At 55.7% G+C, this 24,459-nt stretch overlaps 1 protein-coding gene across 1 annotated transcript in view; it reads right to left on the bottom strand.

Annotated features, from left to right (window-relative positions):
* The window catches only part of LOC129862940 (reelin-like), a gene marked incomplete at its 5' end in the record, with an annotated part of 79,764 nt that overhangs the window by 29,868 nt on the left and 25,437 nt on the right, over positions 1 to 24,459 (bottom strand). The window contains 5 exons of the mRNA XM_055935043.1: positions 2,324 to 2,550; positions 3,570 to 3,675; positions 6,023 to 6,191; positions 7,520 to 7,702; positions 7,892 to 7,976. Of these exons, the coding sequence (XP_055791018.1) occupies positions 2,324 to 2,550; positions 3,570 to 3,675; positions 6,023 to 6,191; positions 7,520 to 7,702; positions 7,892 to 7,976 (770 nt within the window). The remainder of the gene's footprint in view (positions 1 to 2,323; positions 2,551 to 3,569; positions 3,676 to 6,022; positions 6,192 to 7,519; positions 7,703 to 7,891; positions 7,977 to 24,459) is intronic.

The raw sequence follows: 24,459 nt of genomic DNA, 5'->3' as shown, positions 1-24,459 counted from the left end.
GTCTATACTGTAATACAGTAATGTCACTGGTCTGTAATACAGTAATGTCACTGGTCTATACTGTAATACAGTAATGTCACTGGTCTGTAATACAGTAATGTCACTGGTCTGTAATACAGTAATGTCACTGGTCTATACTGTAATACAGTAATGTCACTGGTCTATACTGTAATACAGTAATGTCACTGGTCTATACTGTAATACAGTAATGTTACTGGTCTATACTGTATTACAGTAATGTCACTGGTCTATACTGTAATACAGTAATGTCACTGGTCTATACTGTAATACAGTAATGTCACTGGTCTATACTGTAATACAGTAATGTCACTGGTCTATACTGTAATACAGTAATGTCACTGGTCTATACTGTAATACAGTAATGTCACTGGTCTATACTGTAATACAGTAATGTTACTGGTCTATACTGTATTACAGTAATGTCACTGGTCTATACTGTAATACAGTAATGTCACTGGTCTATACTGTAATACAGTAATGTCACTGGTCTATACTGTAATACAGTAATGTTACTGGTCTATACTGTATTACAGTAATGTCACTGGTCTATACTGTAATACAGTAATGTCACTGGTCTATACTGACAAAGCAGTATGTGACCTAGACAGTTGCCCCCATTCTGGCGGTGGGGGTGGGGGTGGGGGGTAAATGCCTTGCCTGTTGTAGTTTTGACTGAATGTGTCTGTCCCAACACACCCCCCCCACCCCCATCCTTGTGTGTAAATGTAGACATTGTAGTCCTGTATTTTGAGTTACACCGTATTCACGGTACAGTGTGTGTGTATGTATTTCCTGTTTACAGAGAGTCCTGCACAGCCTCATGAGTTCATTTTCATTGATGAAGCTGGATTCAATCTAGCTAAAAACCAGGCGTCGGGGCCGACATGTTATAGGACAAAGAGCCGTTGTGAATGTCCCTGGGCAGCGCAGGGGGGGAATATCCCCTTGAGTGCTGCCATTAGTCTGCAAGGAGTTCTCCATCACCATGCATCCTTGGGTCTCTACAATACTGCAACACATCATCATATGTCTGGAAGCAGTTGTACAGGACGGACCTGAGCAGCCCAGGTTTGTTGTCATCTGGGATAATGTTAGTTTCCACCGGGCTGCTCTGGTCAGGGACTGGTTCACCAACCACAATAACTTCACAGTTGTATACTTGCCCCCTTATACTCCCCATTTCTCAATCTGATTGAGGAATTATTTTCGGCTTGGTGTTGGAAAGTGTATGACCGCCAACCACATACCCCACTGCCTCTTCTGCAAGCAACGGAAGAGGCACGCGGAGACATTGAGGTGGGGTCAGTCCAGGGTCGGATACGGCATGCAAGGCGATTATTTTCCCCGTTGTCTAGTCAGGGATGACATGGTGAGGTGATGTGGCCAGACCCTAACAGAAGGCGGGATCCATAAACCGTCCACCCCATCCCTTACAATGCCTTACGATACAAATCTTTTTGTTTAACACTGCACTGCAATTTTACAGTAGCTATTTTTGTTTCCGTGAGTTTACAGTAAACTGTAATGTATTTCTACTTGTCTTTGTGTTTGTTGTTGTTGTTGTCAATAGGCTGTATATATATTTTTTCTGAAGCCTTCCTATTTTTGTGTTCATTGAAATGTGAGTAGATGTCCTGTACTGGAACAATCTTTCACAGAAGCCAATATGAGAACATTAAAAAGGTATACAAAGTACTAAAGACAGACAGTGTTTTGTATAGAAGTACATACAAAGTACTAAAGACAGACAGTGTTTTGTATAAAAGTACATACAAAGTACTAAAGACAGACAGTGTTTTGTATAAAGTAGATACAAAGTACTAAAGACAGACAGTGTTTTGTATAAAGTAGATACAAAGTACTAAAGACAGACAGTGTTTTGTATAAAAGTACATACAAAGTACTAAAGACAGACAGTGTTTTGTATAAAAGTACATCAGAGTGTTGCTGCTTTGAAAGAATAATTAAAAGTGGTGCATGCGTGTTTCATTTTGTAGCAAAAAAATGCCATTTTGAAAAAGGATTGTTAGGTTTTGATTGCAGAGTTTTTCATTTTGACATAGAAGTGACATGTTTATGTTCCAAGTGTTGTGTCTTATTTGGCTCGTGTGTGTAGAGTTTTGACACAATGAGCCAAATTCCGCAACAAGTGTGTAAACAATTGCAAACCAAACTGTAATAAAGACATTTTTTCATCATCATTTGCACAATACTTTTTGAGAAACCCAGCATAGACTCCAAAGAGAAAGCAGAAGCACAGTTATCAGTAAAAAAAAAAAAATCAGAGAGGAACTCTGCTCACCCGCAGAGTCTCAGTTTGCCAAAGTGGATGACCTCCCGCCTCCAGCCCTGGGTGGTTCCTGGGTAGTAGACACTGGCTGGGTGCAGCTCTGTGGAGCACAGGGAAGAGGGCTGGGGGCCTCCTGAACACAAGGGCACCAGGAGGTGCCAGGTGGACCCAAAGTCCCTGGAGAATTCCAGTCGTACCGGGTTAGAGGCTGAGCTGTCTGCCGTGCAACCCACGTTGATCTGGAATGGAACAGGTACAATTCTTATCATGTTGCTATCATATAATTATTACCGTAATACATTTTTGGTCAGTCAGTCGTCTGAGGACACAACACAGGAAAACAATGATGATATTAATTTAAGACATCTTTATCCCAAAACCAAAACAAAATCTACCAGTTCTATACCCACTGCCTTGAGGGAGCTTCAGCAAGACCACTGTAGATGTTCATTAAACATTTTCAACAAAACATAAAATAATTCTGGACCGCTGAAACAAGCATACCATTTTTCTACATTTTCAAGTTCATATGATTATAATACGATTCATTATTTCTATAACATAATTATGATCATTAACCAGCCTACATCACAGAGGAGAGTAATTATACTTACTGATTATTAATATAAATCAAGCATATAAATTAGCCATTATCATTTCAAAAACCATTTGCTTTGCCCTCCATTTTTACAGTATATTAGGATTAATTTCCCCTATGAGTTCCTCTTTCATTATTCTCAACTCTTCTACCCCAGGCCTTCTCTTTCCTCCCAGTCTCTCTGTTATCTCTCTATGTTATCTCACTCTGTTCATACCCCACTCATTATCCTCTCCTCTTCTACCCCAGGCCTTCTCTCTCCTCCCAGTCTCTCTGTTATCTCTCTATGTTATCTCACTCTGTTCATACCCCACTCATTATCCTCTCCTCTTCTACCCCAGGCCTTCTCTCTCCTCTCAGTCTCTCTGTTATCTCTCTCTGTTCATACCATACTCATTCCTCTCCTCTTTCCTCATTCCTCTCCTCCTTTCCTTCACTCCTTTCCTTTCCCACTTTGTTTTCACAACCAGTCAGTCTGTTCTCTCTCTTCTGTTCATACCTCAAACTGGACGATGGTGTTCTCGTAGGACGTGTGTGTGTGTGTGTGTGTGTGTGTGTGTGTGTGTGTGTGTGTGTGTGTGTGTGTGTGTGTGTGTGTGTGTGTGTGTGTGTGTGTGTGTGTGTGTGTGTGTGTGTGTGTGTGTGTGTGTGTGTTCATACCTCAAACTGGATGATGGTGTTCTCGTTGACGTCGATGTCTCTGGTGGTTATAGAATGTTCTCCCAGCTCACTGGATAAAAACACCATGGCAGACTCATCCTTTTCCCTGTACACACAGAGACACAGTCCGTTGAAAACACCACGGCAGACTCATCCTTTTCCCTGTACACACAGAGACACAGTCCGTTGCCAACACCACGGCAGACTCATCCTTTTCCCTGTACACACAGAGACACAGTCCGTTGAAAACACCACGGCAGACTCATCCTTTTCCCTGTACACACAGAGACACAGTCCGTTGCCAACACCATGGCAGACTCATCCTTTTCCCTGTACACACAGAGACACAGTCCGTTGTCAACAATCCTTTGTGGACAGGGTTGGGCTCAAGTCCAATTGAATTCAGTCGATTCAGGAAGTATACTGACATTCCAATTCCAATTTGAATTGGATTTATTTATTTTCCGTTAACCTCTAAAAGTCTAAGCCTTTAGGGGGAGGAGGTTCTACTGAGATAACATATGGATATTTATATGGATGGTCGTACCATGAATCATTTAGCTATTTTACTTTCAATATTAGGACCCCTGTAGGTATATATATATAAAAAATGTACTGTACATTTTTTTACAATAATTTGATAAAATATAGATTTTGGCTTTTACTACTATAGCCCATCGAAACACATTGAGTAACACATTCATAAATGGCAAAACAGACAGACAAAAAAATAAATCATAAGGAATAGGGTTTTGAAGTGTCTGTCCTGTATCTAGGAGATATAAGAAAGATCAGGAAATGCTGTAGTTTTATGGATACATATTTATAACCTCTTATTTTTTGTTGGCACAAAACTACCTCTACGGTTATATAATAAATAAAACAAACGGTATTGGTTACCTTCAGACTCGTCCCGTGACACTTGTGAGGGTCGTAGAGCAAAACGGAGAACACCTTTGTGTTCGTGAGAAACTCCCCTTTCTATAGAGGGGTCGGCGTTCGGCTGCTACAAACATTTTTCGTAAGAAGATTTTCAGGATGTCTTGTGACAAACTGACAAACACCGCTATAGTTCGGCTACCGTCCACCGCAGATGTGGAAGGCCGACATAGGATGTGGAAGGCCGATATAGGGTGTGGAAGGCCGATATAGGGTGTGGAAGGCCGATATAGGGTGTGGAAGGCCGATATAGGGTGTGGAAGGCCGACATAGGATGTGGAAGGCCGACATAGGGTGTGGAAGGCCAATATAGGATGTAGAAGGCCGATATAGGATGAGGAAGGCCGATATAGGATGAGGAAGGCCGATATAGGATGAGGAAGGCCGGTATAGGATGAGGAAGGCCGATATAGGATGAGTAAGGCCGATATAGGATGAGGAAGGCCGATATGGGATGTGGAAGGCCGATATAGGATGTAGAAGGCCGATATAGGATGACGAAGGACGATATAGGATGAGGAAGGCCGATATAGGATGTGGAAGGCCGATATAGGATGTGGAAGGCCGATATAGGGTGTGGAAGGCCGATATAGGGTGTGGAAGGCCGACATAGGATGTGGAAGGCCGACATAGGGTGTGGAAGGCCAATATAGGATGTAGAAGGCCGATATAGGATGAGGAAGGCCGATATAGGATGAGGAAGGCCGATATAGGATGAGGAAGGCCGGTATAGGATGAGGAAGGCCGATATAGGATGAGTAAGGCCGATATAGGATGAGGAAGGCCGATATGGGATGTGGAAGGCCGATATAGGATGTGGAAGGCCGATATAGGATGACGAAGGCCGATATAGGATGAGGAAGGCCGATATAGGATGTGGAAGGCCGATATAGGATGTAGAAGGCCGATATAGGATGAGGAAGGCCGATATAGGATGTGGAAGGCCGATATAGGATGTGGAAGGCCGATATAGGATGAGGAAGGCCAATATAGGATGAGGAAGGCCAATATAGGATGTGGAAGGCCGATATAGGATGAGGAAGGCCGATATAGGATGAGGAAGGCCGATATAGGATGTGGAAGGCCGATATAGGATGTGGAAGGCCGATATAGGATGAGGAAGGCCGATATAGGATGTGGAATGCCGATATAGGATGACGAAGGCCGATATAGGATGAGGAAGGCCGATATAGGATGTGGAAGGCCGATATAGGATGAGGAAGGCCGATATAGGATGTAGAAGGCCGATATAGGATGAGGAAGGCCGATATAGGGTGATGCGGTGGATTTGAGTTTAAACAGACAGATTTTGATGGGGATTTGTTTTATTATGTGACTTAGATTGACGCACAGGTGCATCAATAGACTCTTAAGGAAACCCTAACTACAATGTTAGTTTACTTCCTGAATTGACTCATTTGAAGTGGACTTGACCCAACACACAGAGACAAGGTCTGGAGGTACAGTAGAAGGTCTTCACATTGTACATACAAGAGGCAGGCAGTACTACTCACAGGCCCCTCTTCTGGTAGGGGCAGTAGAGTCCAGTGTTGCCTCCTGGGTAAAAGAGCCAGTTGGAGTTTTGGGGTCCGCCCTCGAAGTTGTCTGAGACTACAGGAGGGTTGTTGAGCGAGCTGCCATCGATGATCAGGTCATCAATCACCCACACCTCCTCTTTCTTACCTACAGGAGACATATATAGCCGGTCAGACATACAGTGTGTCCCCACCAATGTCCCCACCAATGTCCCCACCAATGTCCCCACCAATGTCCCCACCATATGTCCCCACCATATGTCCCCACCAATGTCCCCACCATTGTCCCCACCAATGTCCCCACCATATGTCCCCACCAATGTCCCCACCATATGTCCCCACCAATGTCCCCACCAATGTCCCCACCAATGTCCCCACCATATGTCCCCACCAATGTCCCCACCATATGTCCCCACCAATGTCCCCACCATATGTCCCCACCAATGTCCCCACCATATGTCCCCACCAATGTCCCCACCAATGTCCCCACCAATGTCCCCACCAATGTCCCCACCATATGTCCCCACCAATGTCCCCACCATATGTCCCCACCATATGTCCCCACCAATGTCCCCACCAATGTCCCCACCATATGTCCCCACCAATGTCCCCACCAAATGTCCCCACCAATGTCCCCACCAATGTCCCCACCAATGTCCCCACCAATGTCCCCACCAATGTCCCCACCATATGTCCCCACTGGGCAAAGACTGGTTGAATCAACGTTGTTTTCCGTGACATTTTCAACCAAGAAAATCAATGCGACGACGTTCAATCAACGTGAAAAACTGACTTGGATTTGCAAAAGTCATCAACGTTAAGGGAAATGTTGTATTTGTTTCACACAACTTTGAACCTAAAATGACCCCCAGTACTCCCTGTAAACAACCCCCTTACTGTTATCTTTTGTGTTGCTATTTTCTATTTACAAAATGTTCGTACTTTTTAACTCCGCACTGTTGGCTTTAAAGAGTAAACAATTCACGGTCTACACCTGTTGTATTCGGCGCATGTGACAAATAAAATTGTATTTTTTATTTTATTTGACAGAGTGACAATTCAACCAAATAGTAAATCAAAACTAGACGGATGTCTGTACCCAGTGGGATGTGTGTTGAAGGGGCTACTGCATTACCAAGTATGTGTGTGTGTACACACGTGCGTGTGTGCATCTTTGTGTAGGTACTGTGTGTGTGTGTGTGTCTCTCTATGTGTATGTGTCTATCTGTGTTTATCTGTGTGTGTGTGTGTTTCCCTCTGTGTGTGTGTGTGTGTGTCCCTCTGTGTGCATCTGTGTGTGTATCTGTGTGAGTCCCTCTGTGTGTGAGTCCCTCTGTGTGTGAGTCCCTCTGTGCGTGTGTGTGTGTGTGTGTGTGTGTGTGTGTGTGTATGTGTGTGTGTGTGTGTGTGTGTGTGCGTGTGTGTGTGTGTGTGCGTGTGTGTGTGTGTGTGTGTGACCCTGTGTACTCTACTCACCACTGTTGTAGGGTTGCCAGAGCCTGAAGCGGGTAGCGTTGGTCTGGGCCCTGGCAGGCAGAGGGAGGTGTAGGAACAGCGTGTCAGTAGAGGTGGGGAAGTAGAACTCATCTAAAAGCAACCAGCTGATTCCTCCGTTCACTGAGTACTGCAGCAGCACCGAGTGGGACCGTTCTGGGACACCTGGGAAACAGAACGCACAGAGTCAACATGCTCTACAACACATCTACAAAAACACACACACACAAAAAGTAACATACACTACTTCAAACACGTGCTGTACAGCATGTTTCAATGTAGTTTTGTAGACATACGTGGTGTGATAACTGCAAGCGGATAGAGCCAGAATGTGTGTGAAATGGAGTGACCTACCCTTAGTGATGAACTTGAAGGAGAACTGGATGTAGAGAGTGCTGGTACAGTCCAGATCCCTAGACACCAACATACGTAGACCCTCCTACAAAATCCAGGAAAACAGAAAGAGAAATTAAGATGATTTATAATCAATGAGAAACTTACTGAGTCTGCTAGGGAAAATGCTGTGTATGTATGTCAAAGCGCTCCTCTGTCCCAACACCCCATTGCTGAAACCAGCTTCCCCCTTAAACTAGGACAGCAGAGTCCCTGCCTGTCTTCCCCCCTGAAGCTAGGACAGCAGAGTCCCTGCCCATCTTCCCCCCTGATACTAGGACAGCAGAGTCCCTGCCCCGTCTTCCCCCTGATACTAGGACAGCAGAGTCCCTGCCCCGTCTTCCCCCTGATACTAGGACAGCAGAGTCCATGCCCCGTCGTCCCCCTGAAGCTAGGACAGCAGAGTCCCTGCCTCGTCTTCCCCCCTGAAGCTAGGACAGCAGAGTCCCTGCCTGTCTTCCCCCCTGAAGCTAGGACAGCAGAGTCCCTGCCCATCTTCCCCCCTGAAGCTAGGACAGCAGAGTCCCTGCCCCGTCTTCCCCCTGATACTAGGACAGCAGAGTCCCTGCCCCGTCTTCCCCCTGATACTAGGACAGCAGAGTCCCTGCCCCGTCTTCCCCCTGATACTAGGACAGCAGAGTCCATGCCCCGTCGTCCCCCTGAAGCTAGGACAGCAGAGTCCCTGCCTCGTCTTCCCCCCTGAAGCTAGGACAGCAGAGTCCCTGCCCATCTTCCCCCCTGATACTAGGACAGCAGAGTCCCTGCCCCGTCTTCCCCCTGATACTAGGACAGCAGAGTCCCTGCCCCGTCTTCCCCCTGATACTAGGACAGCAGAGTCCATGCCCCGTCGTCCCCCTGAAGCTAGGACAGCAGAGTCCATGCCCCGTCGTCCCCCTGAAGCTAGGACAGCAGAGTCCCTGCCCATCTTCCCCCCTGAAGCTAGGACAGCAGAGTCCCTGCCCATCTTCCCCCCTGATACTAGGACAGCAGAGTCCCTGCCCCGTCTTCCCCCTGATACTAGGACAGCAGAGTCCATGCCCCGTCTTCCCCCTGATACTAGGACAGCAGAGTCCATGCCCCGTCGTCCCCCTGAAGCTAGGACAGCAGAGTCCCTGCCTCGTCTTCCCCCCTGAAGCTAGGACAGCAGAGTCCCTGCCCGTCGTCCCCCTGATGCTAGGACAGCAGAGTCCCTGCCCCGTCTTCCCCACTGAAGCTAGGACAGCAGAGTCCCTGCTCGTCGTCCCCCGGATACTAGGACAGCAGAGTCCCTGCCCGTCTTCCCCCGTGATACTAGGACAGCAGAGTCCTTGCCCGTCGTCCCCTGAAGCTAGGACAGCAGAGTCCCTGCCCTATCTTCCCCCCTGATACTAGGACATCAGAGTCCCTGCCCTATCTTCCCCCCTGATACTAGGACAGCAGAGTCCCTGCCCCGTCTTCCCCCTGAAACTAGGACAGCAGAGTCCCTGCCCCGTCTTAACCCTGATACTAGGACAGCAGAGTCCCTGCTCCGTCTTCCCCCCTGAAGCTAGGACAGCAGAGTCCCTGCCCGTCGTCCCCCTGATACTAGGACAGCAGCGTCCCTGCCCTATCTTCCCCCCTGATACTAGGACAGCAGAGTCCCTGCCCCGTCTTTCACCCTGATACTAGGACAGCAGAGTCCCTGCCCGTCTTCCCCCCTGATACTAGGACAGCAGAGTCCCTGCATGTCGTCCCCCTGATACTAGGACAGCAGAGTCCCTGCCCCGTCTTCCCCCCCTGATACTAGGACAGCAGAGTTCCTGCCCCGTCTTCCCCCCTGATACTAGGACAGCAGAGTCCCTGCCCCGTCGTCCCCCTGATACTAGGACAGCAGAGTCCCTGCCCCGTCGTCCCCCCTGAAGCTAGGACAGCAGAGTCCATGCCCCGTCTTCCCCCCTGATACTAGGACAGCAGAGTCCCTGCCCCGTCTTCCCCCCTGAAGCTAGGACAGCAGAGTCCCTGCCCGTCGTCCCCCTGATACTAGGACAGCAGAGTCCCTGCCCCGTCTTCCCCCCTGATACTAGGACAGCAGAGTTCCTGCCCGTCTTCCCCCCTGATACTAGGACAGCAGAGTCCATGCCCCGTCTTCCCCCCTGATACTAGGACAGCAGAGTCCCTGCCCGTCTTCCCCCCTGATACTAGGACAGCAGAGTCCCTATCCGTCGTCCCCCTGATACTAGGACAGCAGAGTCCCTGCCTATCTTCCCCCCTGATACCAGGACAGCAGAGTCCCTGCCCCGTCTTCCCCCCTGAAGCTAGGACAGCAGAGTCCCTGCCCCGTCTTCCCCCCTGATACTAGGACAGCAGCGTTCCTGCCCGTCGTCCCCCTGATACTAGGACAGCAGAGTCCCTGCCTGTCGTCCCCCTGATACTAGGACAGCAGAGTCCCTGCCCGTCGTCCCCCTGATACTAGGACAGCAGAGTCCCTGCCCGTCGTCCCCCCTGAAGCTAGGACAGCAGAGTCCCTGCCCCGTCGTCCCCCTGAAGCTAGGACAGCAGAGTCCCTGCCCGTCTTCCCCCCAGAAGCTAGGACAGCAGAGTCCCTGCCTTTCTTCCCCCCTGATACTAGGACAACAGAGTCCCTGCCCGTCTTCCCCCTGATACTAGGACAACAGAGTCCCTGCCCCGTCTTCCCCCTGATACTAGGACAGCAGAGTCCCTGCCCCGTCGTCCCCCTGAAGCTAGGACAGCAGAGTCCCTGCCCCGTCGTCCCCCTGAAGCTAGGACAGAAGAGTCCATGCCCCGTCTTCCCCTCTGATACTAGGACAGCAGAGTCCCTGCCCATCTTCCCCCTGATACTAGGACAGCAGAGTCCCTGCCCGTCGTCCCCCTGATACTAGGACAGCAGAGTCCCTGTCCCGTCGTCCCCCTGATACTAGGACAGCAGAATCCCTGCCCCAACTTCCCCCCTGATACTAGGACAGCAGAGTCCATGCCCCGTCTTCCCCCTGATACTAGGACAGCAGAGTCCCTGCCCGTCGTCCCCCTGATACTAGGACAGCAGAGTCCCTGCCCGTCTTCCCCCCTGATACTAGGACAGCATAGTCCATGCCCCGTCTTCCCCCTGATACTAGGACAGCAGAGTCCCTGCCCCGTCTTCCCCCCTGATAGTAGGACAGCAGAGTCCCTGCCCGTCGTCCCCCTGATACTAGGACAGCAGAGTCCCTGCCCCGTCGTCCCCCCTGAAGCTAGGACAGCAGAGTCCATGCCCCGTCTTCCCCCCTGATACTAGGACAGCAGAGTCCCTGCCCCGTCTTCCCCCCTGATACTAGGACAGCAGAGTCCCTGCCCGTCTTCCCCCCTGATACTAGGACAGTAGAGTCCCTGCCCGTTGTCCCCCTGATACTAGGACAGCAGAGTCCCTGCCTGTCTTCCCCTCTGATACTAGGACAGCAGAGTCCCTGCCCCGTCTTCCCCCCTGAAGCTAGGACATCAGAGTCCCTGCCCGTCGTCCCCCTGATACTAGGACAGCAGAGTCCCTGCATGTCTTCCCCCCTGATACTAGGACAGCAGAGTCCCTGCCCCGTCTTCACTTCTGAAGCTAGGACAGCAGATCCCCTGCCCCGTCTTTCTCCCTGATACTAGGACAGCAGCGTTCCTGCCCGTCGTCCCTCTGAGACTAGGACAGCAGAGTCCCTGCCTGTCGTCCCCCTGATACTAGGACAGCAGAGTCCCTGCCCGTCGTCCCCCCTGAAGCTAGGACAGCAGAGTCCCTGCCCGTCGTCCCCCTGATACTAGGACAGCAGAGTCCCACCCTGATACTAGGACAGCAGAGTCCCTGCCCCGTCGTCCCCCCTGAAGCTAGGACAGCAGAGTCCATGCCCCGTCTTCCCCCCTGATACTAGGACAGCAGAGTCCCTGCCCCGTCTTCCCCCCTGATACTAGGACAGCAGAGTCCCTGCCCGTCTTCCCCCCTGATACTAGGACAGTAGAGTCCCTGCCCGTTGTCCCCCTGATACTAGGACAGCAGAGTCCCTGCCTGTCTTCCCCTCTGATACTAGGACAGCAGAGTCCCTGCCCCGTCTTCCCCCCTGAAGCTAGGACATCAGAGTCCCTGCCCGTCGTCCCCCTGATACTAGGACAGCAGAGTCCCTGCATGTCTTCCCCCCTGATACTAGGACAGCAGAGTCCCTGCCCCGTCTTCACTTCTGAAGCTAGGACAGCAGATCCCCTGCCCCGTCTTTCTCCCTGATACTAGGACAGCAGCGTTCCTGCCCGTCGTCCCTCTGAGACTAGGACAGCAGAGTCCCTGCCTGTCGTCCCCCTGATACTAGGACAGCAGAGTCCCTGCCCGTCGTCCCCCCTGAAGCTAGGACAGCAGAGTCCCTGCCCGTCGTCCCCCTGAATCTAGGACAGCAGAGTCCCTGCCCGTCTTCACCCCCTGAAGCTAGGACAGCAGAGTCCCTGCCTTTCTTCCCCCCTGATACTAGGACAGCAGAGTCCCTGCCCGTCGTCCCCCCTGAAGCTAGGACAGCAGAGTCCCTGCCCGTCGTCCCCCTGATACTAGGACAGCAGAGTCCCTGACCCGTCGTTCCCCTGAAGCTAGGACAGCAGAGTCCCTGCCCCGTCTTCCCCCCTGATACTAGGACAGCAGAGTCCCTGCCCGTCGTCCCCCCTGAAGCTAGGACAGCAGAGTCCCTGCCCGTCGTCCCCCTGATACTAGGACAGCAGAGTCCCTGACCCGTCGTTCCCCTGAAGCTAGGACAGCAGAGTCCCTGCCCCGTCTTCCCCCCTGAAGCTAGGACAGCAGAGTCCCTGCCCGTCGTCCCCCTGATACTAGGACAGCAGAGTCCCTGCCCCGTCTTCCCCCCTGATACTAGGACAGCAGAGTTCCTGCCCGTCTTCCCCCCTGATACTAGGACAGCAGAGTCCATGCCCCGTCTTCCCCCCTGATACTAGGACAGCAGAGTCCCTGCCCGTCTTCCCCCCTGATACTAGGACAGCAGAGTCCCTATCCGTCGTCCCACTGATACTAGGACAGCAGAGTCCCTGCCTATCTTCCCCCCTGATACCAGGACAGCAGAGTCCCTGCCCCGTCTTCCCCCTGATACTAGGACAGCAGAGTCCCTGCCCCGTCTTCCCCCTGATACTAGGACAGCAGAGTCCATGCCCCGTCGTCCCCCTGAAGCTAGGACAGCAGAGTCCATGCCCCGTCGTCCCCCTGAAGCTAGGACAGCAGAGTCCCTGCCCATCTTCCCCCCTGAAGCTAGGACAGCAGAGTCCCTGCCCATCTTCCCCCCTGATACTAGGACAGCAGAGTCCCTGCCCCGTCTTCCCCCTGATACTAGGACAGCAGAGTCCCTGCCCCGTCTTCCCCCTGATACTAGGACAGCAGAGTCCATGCCCCGTCGTCCCCCTGAAGCTAGGACAGCAGAGTCCCTGCCTCGTCTTCCCCCCTGAAGCTAGGACAGCAGAGTCCCTGCCCGTCGTCCCCCTGATGCTAGGACAGCAGAGTCCCTGCCCCGTCTTCCCCACTGAAGCTAGGACAGCAGAGTCCCTGCCCGTCGTCCCCCGGATACTAGGACAGCAGAGTCCCTGCCCGTCTTCCCCCGTGATACTAGGACAGCAGAGTCCTTGCCCGTCGTCCCCTGAAGCTAGGACAGCAGAGTCCCTGCCCTATCTTCCCCCCTGATACTAGGACATCAGAGTCCCTGCCCTATCTTCCCCCCTGATACTAGGACAGCAGAGTCCCTGCCCGTCGTCCCCCTGACACTAGGACAGCAGATTCCCTGCCATATCTTCCCCCCTGATACTAGGACAGCAGAGTCCCTGCCCCGTCTTCCCCCTGATACTAGGACAGCAGAGTCCCTGCCCCGTCTTCCCCCTGAAACTAGGACAGCAGAGTCCCTGCCCCGTCTTAACCCTGATACTAGGACAGCAGAGTCCCTGCTCCGTCTTCCCCCCTGAAGCTAGAACAGCAGAGTCCCTGCCCGTCGTCCCCCTGATACTAGGACAGCAGCGTCCCTGCCCTATCTTCCCCCCTGATACTAGGACAGCAGAGTCCCTGCCCCGTCTTTCACCCTGATACTAGGACAGCAGAGTCCCTGCCCGTCTTCCCCCCTGATACTAGGACAGCAGAGTCCCTGCATGTCGTCCCCCTGATACTAGGACAGCAGAGTCCCTGCCCCGTCTTCCCCCCTGATACTAGGACAGCAGAGTTCCTGCCCCGTCTTCCCCCCTGATACTAGGACAGCAGAGTCCCTGCCCCGTCGTCCCCCTGATACTAGGACAGCAGAGTCCCTGCCCCGTCGTCCCCCCTGAAGCTAGGACAGCAGAGTCCATGCCCCGTCTTCCCCCCTGATACTAGGACAGCAGAGTCCCTGCCCCGTCTTCCCCCCTGAAGCTAGGACAGCAGAGTCCCTGCCCGTCGTCCCCCTGATACTAGGACAGCAGAGTCCCTGCCCCGTCTTCCCCCCTGATACTAGGACAGCAGAGTTCCTGCCCGTCTTCCCCCCTGATACTAGGACAGCAGAGTCCATGCCCCGTCTTCCCCCCTGATACTAGGACAGCAGAGTCCCTGCCCGTCTTCCCCCCTGATACTAGGACAGCAGAGTCCCTATCCGTCGTCCCCCTGATACTAGGACAGCAGAGTCCCTGCCTATCTTCCCCCCTGATACCAGGACAGCAGAGTCCCTGCCCCGTCTTCCCCCCTGAAGCTAGGACAGCAGAGTCCCTGCCCCGTCTTCCCCCCTGATACTAGGACAGCAGCGTTCCTGCCCGTCGTCCCCCTGAAGCTAGGACAGCAGAGTCCCTGCCTGTCGTCCCCCTGATACTAGGACAGCAGAGTCCCTGCCCGTCGTCCCCCTGATACTAGGACAGCAGAGTCCCTGCCCGTCGTCCCCCCTGAAGCTAGGACAGCAGAGTCCCTGCCCCGTCGTCCCCCTGAAGCTAGGACAGCAGAGTCCCTGCCCGTCTTCCCCCCAGAAGCTAGGACAGCAGAGTCCCTGCCTTTCTTCCCCCCTGATACTAGGACAACAGAGTCCCTGCCCGTCTTCCCCCTGATACTAGGACAACAGAGTCCCTGCCCCGTCTTCCCCCTGATACTAGGACAGCAGAGTCCCTGCCCCGTCGTCCCCCTGAAGCTAGGACAGCAGAGTCCCTGCCCCGTCGTCCCCCTGAAGCTAGGACAGAAGAGTCCATGCCCCGTCTTCCCCTCTGATACTAGGACAGCAGAGTCCCTGCCCATCTTCCCCCTGATACTAGGACAGCAGAGTCCCTGCCCGTCGTCCCCCTGATACTAGGACAGCAGAGTCCCTGCCCGTCTTCCCCCCTGATACTAGGACAGCATAGTCCATGCCCCGTCTTCCCCCTGATACTAGGACAGCAGAGTCCCTGCCCCGTCTTCCCCCCTGATAGTAGGACAGCAGAGTCCCTGCCCGTCGTCCCCCTGATACTAGGACAGCAGAGTCCCTGCCCCGTCGTCCCCCCTGAAGCTAGGACAGCAGAGTCCATGCCCCGTCTTCCCCCCTGATACTAGGACAGCAGAGTCCCTGCCCCGTCTTCCCCCCTGATACTAGGACAGCAGAGTCCCTGCCCGTCTTCCCCCCTGATACTAGGACAGTAGAGTCCCTGCCCGTTGTCCCCCTGATACTAGGACAGCAGAGTCCCTGCCTGTCTTCCCCTCTGATACTAGGACAGCAGAGTCCCTGCCCCGTCTTCCCCCCTGAAGCTAGGACATCAGAGTCCCTGCCCGTCGTCCCCCTGATACTAGGACAGCAGAGTCCCTGCATGTCTTCCCCCCTGATACTAGGACAGCAGAGTCCCTGCCCCGTCTTCACTTCTGAAGCTAGGACAGCAGATCCCCTGCCCCGTCTTTCTCCCTGATACTAGGACAGCAGCGTTCCTGCCCGTCGTCCCTCTGAGACTAGGACAGCAGAGTCCCTGCCTGTCGTCCCCCTGATACTAGGACAGCAGAGTCCCTGCCCGTCGTCCCCCCTGAAGCTAGGACAGCAGAGTCCCTGCCCGTCGTCCCCCTGAATCTAGGACAGCAGAGTCCCTGCCCGTCTTCACCCCCTGAAGCTAGGACAGCAGAGTCCCTGCCTTTCTTCCCCCCTGATACTAGGACAGCAGAGTCCCTGCCCGTCGTCCCCCCTGAAGCTAGGACAGCAGAGTCCCTGCCCGTCGTCCCCCTGATACTAGGACAGCAGAGTCCCTGACCCGTCGTTCCCCTGAAGCTAGGACAGCAGAGTCCCTGCCCCGTCTTCCCCCCTGATACTAGGACAGCAGAGTCCCTGCCCGTCCCCCCCCCTGAAGCTAGGACAGCAGAGTCCCTGCCCGTCGTCCCCCTGATACTAGGACAGCAGAGTCCCTGACCCGTCGTTCCCCTGAAGCTAGGACAGCAGAGTCCCTGCCCCGTCTTCCCCCCTGAAGCTAGGACAGCAGAGTCCCTGCCCGTCGTCCCCCTGATACTAGGACAGCAGAGTCCCTGCCCCGTCTTCCCCCCTGATACTAGGACAGCAGAGTTCCTGCCCGTCTTCCCCCCTGATACTAGGACAGCAGAGTCCATGCCCCGTCTTCCCCCCTGATACTAGGACAGCAGAGTCCCTGCCCGTCTTCCCCCCTGATACTAGGACAGCAGAGTCCCTATCCGTCGTCCCCCTGATACTAGGACAGCAGAGTCCCTGCCTATCTTCCCCCCTGATACCAGGACAGCAGAGTCCCTGCCCCGTCTTCCCCCCTGAAGCTAGGACAGCAGAGTCCCTGCCCCGTCTTCCCCCCTGATACTAGGACAGCAGCGTTCCTGCCCGTCGTCCCCCTGATACTAGGACAGCAGAGTCCCTGCCTGTCGTCCCCCTGATACTAGGACAGCAGAGTCCCTGCCCGTCGTCCCCCTGATACTAGGACAGCAGAGTCCCTGCCCGTCGTCCCCCCTGAAGCTAGGACAGCAGAGTCCCTGCCCCGTCGTCCCCCTGAAGCTAGGACAGCAGAGTCCCTGCCCGTCTTCCCCCCAGAAGCTAGGACAGCAGAGTCCCTGCCTTTCTTCCCCCCTGATACTAGGACAACAGAGTCCCTGCCCGTCTTCCCCCTGATACTAGGACAACAGAGTCCCTGCCCCGTCTTCCCCCTGATACTAGGACAGCAGAGTCCCTGCCCCGTCGTCCCCCTGAAGCTAGGACAGCAGAGTCCCTGCCCCGTCGTCCCCCTGAAGCTAGGACAGAAGAGTCCATGCCCCGTCTTCCCCTCTGATACTAGGACAGCAGAGTCCCTGCCCATCTTCCCCCCTGATACTAGGACAGCAGAGTCCCTGCCCGTCGTCCCCCTGATACTAGGACAGCAGAGTCCCTGTCCCGTCGTCCCCCTGATACTAGGACAGCAGAATCCCTGCCCCAACTTCCCCCCTGATACTAGGACAGCAGAGTCCATGCCCCGTCTTCCCCCTGATACTAGGACAGCAGAGTCCCTGCCCGTCGTCCCCCTGATACTAGGACAGCAGAGTCCCTGCCCGTCTTCCCCCCTGATACTAGGACAGCATAGTCCATGCCCCGTCTTCCCCCTGATACTAGGACAGCAGAGTCCCTGCCCCGTCTTCCCCCCTGATAGTAGGACAGCAGAGTCCCTGCCCGTCGTCCCCCTGATACTAGGACAGCAGAGTCCCTGCCCCGTCGTCCCCCCTGAAGCTAGGACAGCAGAGTCCATGCCCCGTCTTCCCCCCTGATACTAGGACAGCAGAGTCCCTGCCCCGTCTTCCTACCCTGATACTAGGACAGCAGAGTCCCTGCCCGTCTTCCCCCCTGATACTAGGACAGTAGAGTCCCTGCCCGTTGTCCCCCTGATACTAGGACAGCAGAGTCCCTGCCTGTCTTCCCCTCTGATACTAGGACAGCAGAGTCCCTGCCCCGTCTTCCCCCCTGAAGCTAGGACATCAGAGTCCCTGCCCGTCGTCCCCCTGATACTAGGACAGCAGAGTCCCTGCATGTCTTCCCCCCTGATACTAGGACAGCAGAGTCCCTGCCCCGTCTTCACTTCTGAAGCTAGGACAGCAGATCCCCTGCCCCGTCTTTCTCCCTGATACTAGGACAGCAGCGTTCCTGCCCGTCGTCCCTCTGAGACTAGGACAGCAGAGTCCCTGCCTGTCGTCCCCCTGATACTAGGACAGCAGAGTCCCTGCCCGTCGTCCCCCCTGAAGCTAGGACAGCAGAGTCCCTGCCCGTCGTCCCCCTGAATCTAGGACAGCAGAGTCCCTGCCCGTCTTCACCCCCTGAAGCTAGGACAGCAGAGTCCCTGCCTTTCTTCCCCCCTGATACTAGGACAGCAGAGTCCCTGCCCGTCGTCCCCCCTGAAGCTAGGACAGCAGAGTCCCTGCCCGTCGTCCCCCTGATACTAGGACAGCAGAGTCCCTGACCCGTCGTTCCCCTGAAGCTAGGACAGCAGAGTCCCTGCCCCGTCTTCCCCCCTGATACTAGGACAGCAGAGTCCCTGCCCCGTCTTCCCCCCTGATACTAGGACAGCAGAGTCCCTGCCCGTCTTCCCCCCTGATACTAGGACAGCAGAGTCCCTGCCCGTCGTCCCCCTGATACTAGGACAGCAGAGTCCCTGCCTGTCTTCCCCCCTGACACTAGGACAGCAGAGTCCCTGCCCCGTCTTCCCCCCTGAAGCTAGGACATCAGAGTCCCTGCCCGTCGTCCCCCTGATACTAGGACAGCAGAGTCCCTGCCCCGTCTTCACCCCTGAAGCCAGGACATCAGAGTCCCTGCCCGTCGTCCCCCTGATACTAGGACAGCAGAGTCCCTGCCTATCTTCCCCCCTGATACTAGGACAGCAGAGTCCATGCCCCGTCGTCCCCCTGAAGCTAGGACAGCAGAGTCCATGCCCCGTCGTCCCCCTGAAGCTAGGACAGCAGAGTCCCTGCCCATCTTCCCCCCTGAAGCTAGGACAGCAGAGTCCCTGCCCATCTTCCCCCCTGATACTAGGACAGCAGAGTCCCTGCCCCGTCTTCCCAAAGATACTAGGACAGCAGAGTCCCTGCCCCGTCTTCCCCCTGATACTAGGACAGCAGAGTCCATGCCCCGTCGTCCCCCTGAAGCTAGGACAGCAGAGTCCCTGCCTCGTCTTCCCCCCTGAAGCTAGGACAGCAGAGTCCCTGCCCGTCGTCCCCCTGATACTAGGACAGCAGAGTCCCTGCCCCGTCTTCCCCACTGAAGCTAGGACAGCAGAGTCCCTGCCCGTCGTCCCCCGGATACTAGGACAGCAGAGTCCCTGCCCGTCTTCCCCCGTGATACTAGGACAGCAGAGTCCTTGCCCGTCGTCCCCTGAAGCTAGGACAGCAGAGTCCCTGCCCTATCTTCCCCCCTGATACTAGGACATCAGAGTCCCTGCCCTATCTTCCCCCCTGATACTAGGACAGCAGAGTCCCTGCCCGTCGTCCCCCTGACACTAGGACAGCAGAGTCCCTGCCATATCTTCCCCCCTGATACTAGGACAGCAGAGTCCCTGCCCCGTCTTCCCCCTGATACTAGGACAGCAGAGTCCCTGCCCCGTCTTCCCCCTGAAACTAGGACAGCAGAGTCCCTGCCCCGTCTTAACCCTGATACTAGGACAGCAGAGTCCCTGCTCCGTCTTCCCCCCTGAAGCTAGGACAGCAGAGTCCCTGCCCGTCGTCCCCCTGATACTAGGACAGCAGCGTCCCTGCCCTATCTTCCCCCCTGATACTAGGACAGCAGAGTCCCTGCCCCGTCTTTCACCCTGATACTAGGACAGCAGAGTCCCTGCCCGTCTTCCCCCCTGATACTAGGACAGCAGAGTCCCTGCCCCGTCGTCCCCCCTGAAGCTAGGACAGCAGAGTCCATGCCCCGTCTTCCCCCCTGATACTAGGACAGCAGAGTCCCTGCCCCGTCTTCCCCCCTGAAGCTAGGACAGCAGAGTCCCTGCCCGTCGTCCCCCTGATACTAGGACAGCAGAGTCCCTGCCCCGTCTTCCCCCCTGATACTAGGACAGCAGAGTTCCTGCCCGTCTTCCCCCCTGATACTAGGACAGCAGAGTCCATGCCCCGTCTTCCCCCCTGATACTAGGACAGCAGAGTCCCTGCCCGTCTTCCCCCCTGATACTAGGACAGCAGAGTCCCTATCCGTCGTCCCCCTGATACTAGGACAGCAGAGTCCCTGCCTATCTTCCCCCCTGATACCAGGACAGCAGAGTCCCTGCCCCGTCTTCCCCCCTGAAGCTAGGACAGCAGAGTCCCTGCCCCGTCTTCCCCCCTGATACTAGGACAGCAGCGTTCCTGCCCGTCGTCCCCCTGATACTAGGACAGCAGAGTCCCTGCCTGTCGTCCCCCTGATACTAGGACAGCAGAGTCCCTGCCCGTCGTCCCCCTGATACTAGGACAGCAGAGTCCCTGCCCGTCGTCCTCCCTGAAGCTAGGACAGCAGAGTCCCTGCCCCGTCGTCCCCCTGAAGCTAGGACAGCAGAGTCCCTGCCCGTCTTCCCCCCTGAAGCTAGGACAGCAGAGTCCCTGCCTTTCTTCCCCCCTGATACTAGGACAACAGAGTCCCTGCCCGTCTTCCCCCTGATACTAGGACAACAGAGTCCCTGCCCCGTCGTCCCCCTGAAGCTAGGACAGCAGAGTCCCTGCCCCGTCGTCCCCCTGAAGCTAGGACAGCAGAGTCCATGCCCCGTCTTCCCCTCTGATACTAGGACAGCAGAGTCCCTGCCCATCTTCCCCCCTGATACTAGGACAGCAGAGTCCCTGCCCGTCGTCCCCCTGATACTAGGACAGCAGAGTCCCTGTCCCGTCGTCCCCCTGATACTAGGACAGCAGAATCCCTGCCCCAACTTCCCCCCTGATACTAGGACAGCAGAGTCCATGCCCCGTCTTCCCCCTGATACTAGGACAGCAGAGTCCCTGCCCGTCGTCCCCCTGATACTAGGACAGCAGAGTCCCTGCCCGTCTTCCCCCCTGATACTAGGACAGCATAGTCCATGCCCCGTCTTCCCCCTGATACTAGGACAGCAGAGTCCCTGCCCCGTCTTCCCCCCTGATAGTAGGACAGCAGAGTCCCTGCCCGTCGTCCCCCTGATACTAGGACAGCAGAGTCCCTGCCCCGTCGTCCCCCATGAAGCTAGGACAGCAGAGTCCATGCCCCGTCTTCCCCCCTGATACTAGGACAGCAGAGTCCCTGCCCCGTCTTCCCCCCTGATACTAGGACAGCAGAGTCCCTGCCCGTCTTCCCCCCTGATACTAGGACAGTAGAGTCCCTGCCCGTTGTCCCCCTGATACTAGGACAGCAGAGTCCCTGCCTGTCTTCCCCTCTGATACTAGGACAGCAGAGTCCCTGCCCCGTCTTCCCCCCTGAAGCTAGGACATCAGAGTCCCTGCCCGTCGTCCCCCTGATACTAGGACAGCAGAGTCCCTGCATGTCTTCCCCCCTGATACTAGGACAGCAGAGTCCCTGCCCCGTCTTCACTTCTGAAGCTAGGACAGCAGATCCCCTGCCCCGTCTTTCTCCCTGATACTAGGACAGCAGCGTTCCTGCCCGTCGTCCCTCTGAGACTAGGACAGCAGAGTCCCTGCCTGTCGTCCCCCTGATACTAGGACAGCAGAGTCCCTGCCCGTCGTCCCCCCTGAAGCTAGGACAGCAGAGTCCCTGCCCGTCGTCCCCCTGAATCTAGGACAGCAGAGTCCCTGCCCGTCTTCACCCCCTGAAGCTAGGACAGCAGAGTCCCTGCCTTTCTTCCCCCCTGATACTAGGACAGCAGAGTCCCTGCCCGTCGTCACCCCTGAAGCTAGGACAGCAGAGTCCCTGCCCGTCGTCCCCCTGATACTAGGACAGCAGAGTCCCTGACCCGTCGTTCCCGTGAAGCTAGGACAGCAGAGTCCATGCCCCGTCTTCCCCTCTGATACTAGGACAGCAGAGTCCCTGCCCATCTTCCCCCCTGATACTAGGACAGCAGAGTCCCTGCCCGTCGTCATCCTGATACTAGGACAGCAGAGTCCCTGTCCCGTCGTCCCCCTGATACTAGGACAGCAGAATCCCTGCCCCAACTTCCCCCCTGATACTAGGACAGCAGAGTCCATGCCCCGTCTTCCCCCTGATACTAGGACAGCAGAGTCCCTGCCCGTCGTCCCCCTGATACTAGGACAGCAGAGTCCCTGCCCGTCTTCCCCCCTGATACTAGGACAGCATAGTCCATGCCCCGTCTTCCCCCTGATACTAGGACAGCAGAGTCCCTGCCCGTCGTCCCCCTGATACTAGGACAGCAGAGTCCCTGCCCCGTCGTCCCCCCTGAAGCTAGGACAGCAGAGTCCATGCCCCGTCTTCCCCCCTGATACTAGGACAGCAGAGTCCCTGCCCCGTCTTCCCCCCTGATACTAGGACAGCAGAGTCCCTGCCCGTCTTCCCCCCTGATACTAGGACAGAAGAGTCCCTGCCCGTTGTCCCCCTGATACTAGGACAGCAGAGTCCCTGCCTGTCTTCCCCTCTGATACTAGGACAGCAGAGTCCCTGCCCCGTCTTCCCCCCTGAAGCTAGGACATCAGAGTCCCTGCCCGTCGTCCCCCTGATACTAGGACAGCAGAGTCCCTGCATGTCTTCCCCCCTGATACTAGGACAGCAGAGTCCCTGCCCCGTCTTCACTTCTGAAGCTAGGACAGCAGATCCCCTGCCCCGTCTTTCTCCCTGATACTAGGACAGCAGCGTTCCTGCCCGTCGTCCCTCTGAGACTAGGACAGCAGAGTCCCTGCCTGTCGTCCCCCTGATACTAGGACAGCAGAGTCCCTGCCCGTCGTCCCCCCTGAAGCTAGGACAGCAGAGTCCCTGCCCGTCGTCCCCCTGAATCTAGGACAGCAGAGTCCCTGCCCGTCTTCACCCCCTGAAGCTAGGACAGCAGAGTCCCTGCCTTTCTTCCCCCCTGATACTAGGACAGCAGAGTCCCTGCCCGTCGTCCCCCCTGAAGCTAGGACAGCAGAGTCCCTGCCCGTCGTCCCCCTGATACTAGGACAGCAGAGTCCCTGACCCGTCGTTCCCCTGAAGCTAGGACAGCAGAGTCCCTGCCCCGTCTTCCCCCCTGATACTAGGACAGCAGAGTCCCTGCCCCGTCTTCCCCCCTGATACTAGGACAGCAGAGTCCCTGCCCGTCTTCCCCCCTGATACTAGGACAGCAGAGTCCCTGCCCGTCGTCCCCCTGATACTAGGACAGCAGAGTCCCTGCCTGTCTTCCCCCCTGATACTAGGACAGCAGAGTCCCTGCCCCGTCTTCCCCCCTGAAGCTAGGACATCAGAGTCCCTGCCCGTCGTCCCCCTGATACTAGGACAGCAGAGTCCCTGCCCCGTCTTCACCCCTGAAGCTAGGACAGCAGAGTCCCTGCCCCGACTTTCTCCCTGATACTAGGACAGCAGCGTTCCTGCCCGTCGTCCCCCTGATACTAGGACAGCAGAGTCCCTGCCTGTCGTCACCCTGATACTAGGACAGCAGAGTCCCTGCCCGTCTTCCCCCCTGATACTAGGACAGCAGAGTCCCTATCCGTCGTCCCCCTGATACTAGGACAGCAGAGTCCCTGCCTATCTTCCCCCCTGATACTAGGACAGCAGAGTCCCTGCCCCGTCTTCCCCCCTGAAGCTAGGACAGCAGAGTCCCTGCCCCGTCTTCCCCCCTGATACTAGGACAGCAGCGTTCCTGCCCGTCGTCCCCCTGATACTAGGACAGCAGAGTCCCTGCCTGTCGTCCCCCCTGATACTAGGACAGCAGAGTCCCTGCCCGTCGTCCCTCTGATACTGGGACAGCAGAGTCCCTGCCCGTCGTCCCCCCTGAAGCTAGGACAGCAGAGTCCCTGCCCCGTCGTCCCCCTGAAGCTAGGACAGCAGAGTCCCTGCCCGTCTTCCCCCCTGAAGCTAGGACAGCAGAGTCCCTGCCTTTCTTCCCCCATGATACTAGGACAACAGAGTCCCTGCCCGTCTTCCCCCTGATACTAGGACAACAGAGTCCCTGCCCCGTCTTCCCCCTGATACTAGGACAGCAGAGTCCCTGCCCCGTCGTCCCCCTGAAGCTAGGACAGCAGAGTCCCAGCCCCGTCGTCCCCCTGAAGCTAGGACAGCAGAGTCCTTGCCCCGTCTTCCCCTCTGATACTAGGACAGCAGAGTCCCTGCCCATCTTCCCCCCTGATACTAGGACAGCAGAGTCCCTGCCCGTCGTCCCCCTGATACTAGGACAGCAGAGTCCCTGCCCCGTCGTCCCCCTGATACTAGGACAGCAGAATCCCTGCCCCAACTTCCCCCCTGATACTAGGACAGCAGAGTCCATGCCCCGTCTTCCCCCTGATACTAGGACAGCAGAGTCCCTGCCCGTCGTCCCCCTGATACTAGGACAGCAGAGTCCCTGCCCGTCTTCCCCCCTGATACTAGGACAGCATAGTCCATGCCCCGTCTTCCCCCTGATACTAGGACAGCAGAGTCCCTGCCCCGTCTTCCCCCCTGATAGTAGGACAGCAGAGTCCCTGCCCGTCGTCCCCCTGATACTAGGACAGCAGAGTCCCTGCCCCGTCGTCCCCCCTGAAGCTAGGACAGCAGAGTCCATGCCCC

This window comes from Salvelinus fontinalis, chromosome 9 (assembly GCF_029448725.1).
Source record: "Salvelinus fontinalis isolate EN_2023a chromosome 9, ASM2944872v1, whole genome shotgun sequence".
NCBI lineage: Eukaryota > Metazoa > Chordata > Actinopteri > Salmoniformes > Salmonidae > Salvelinus > Salvelinus fontinalis.
Note: the sequence above shows the minus strand (reverse complement) of the source record. Positions and strands in the feature narration are given on the sequence as shown.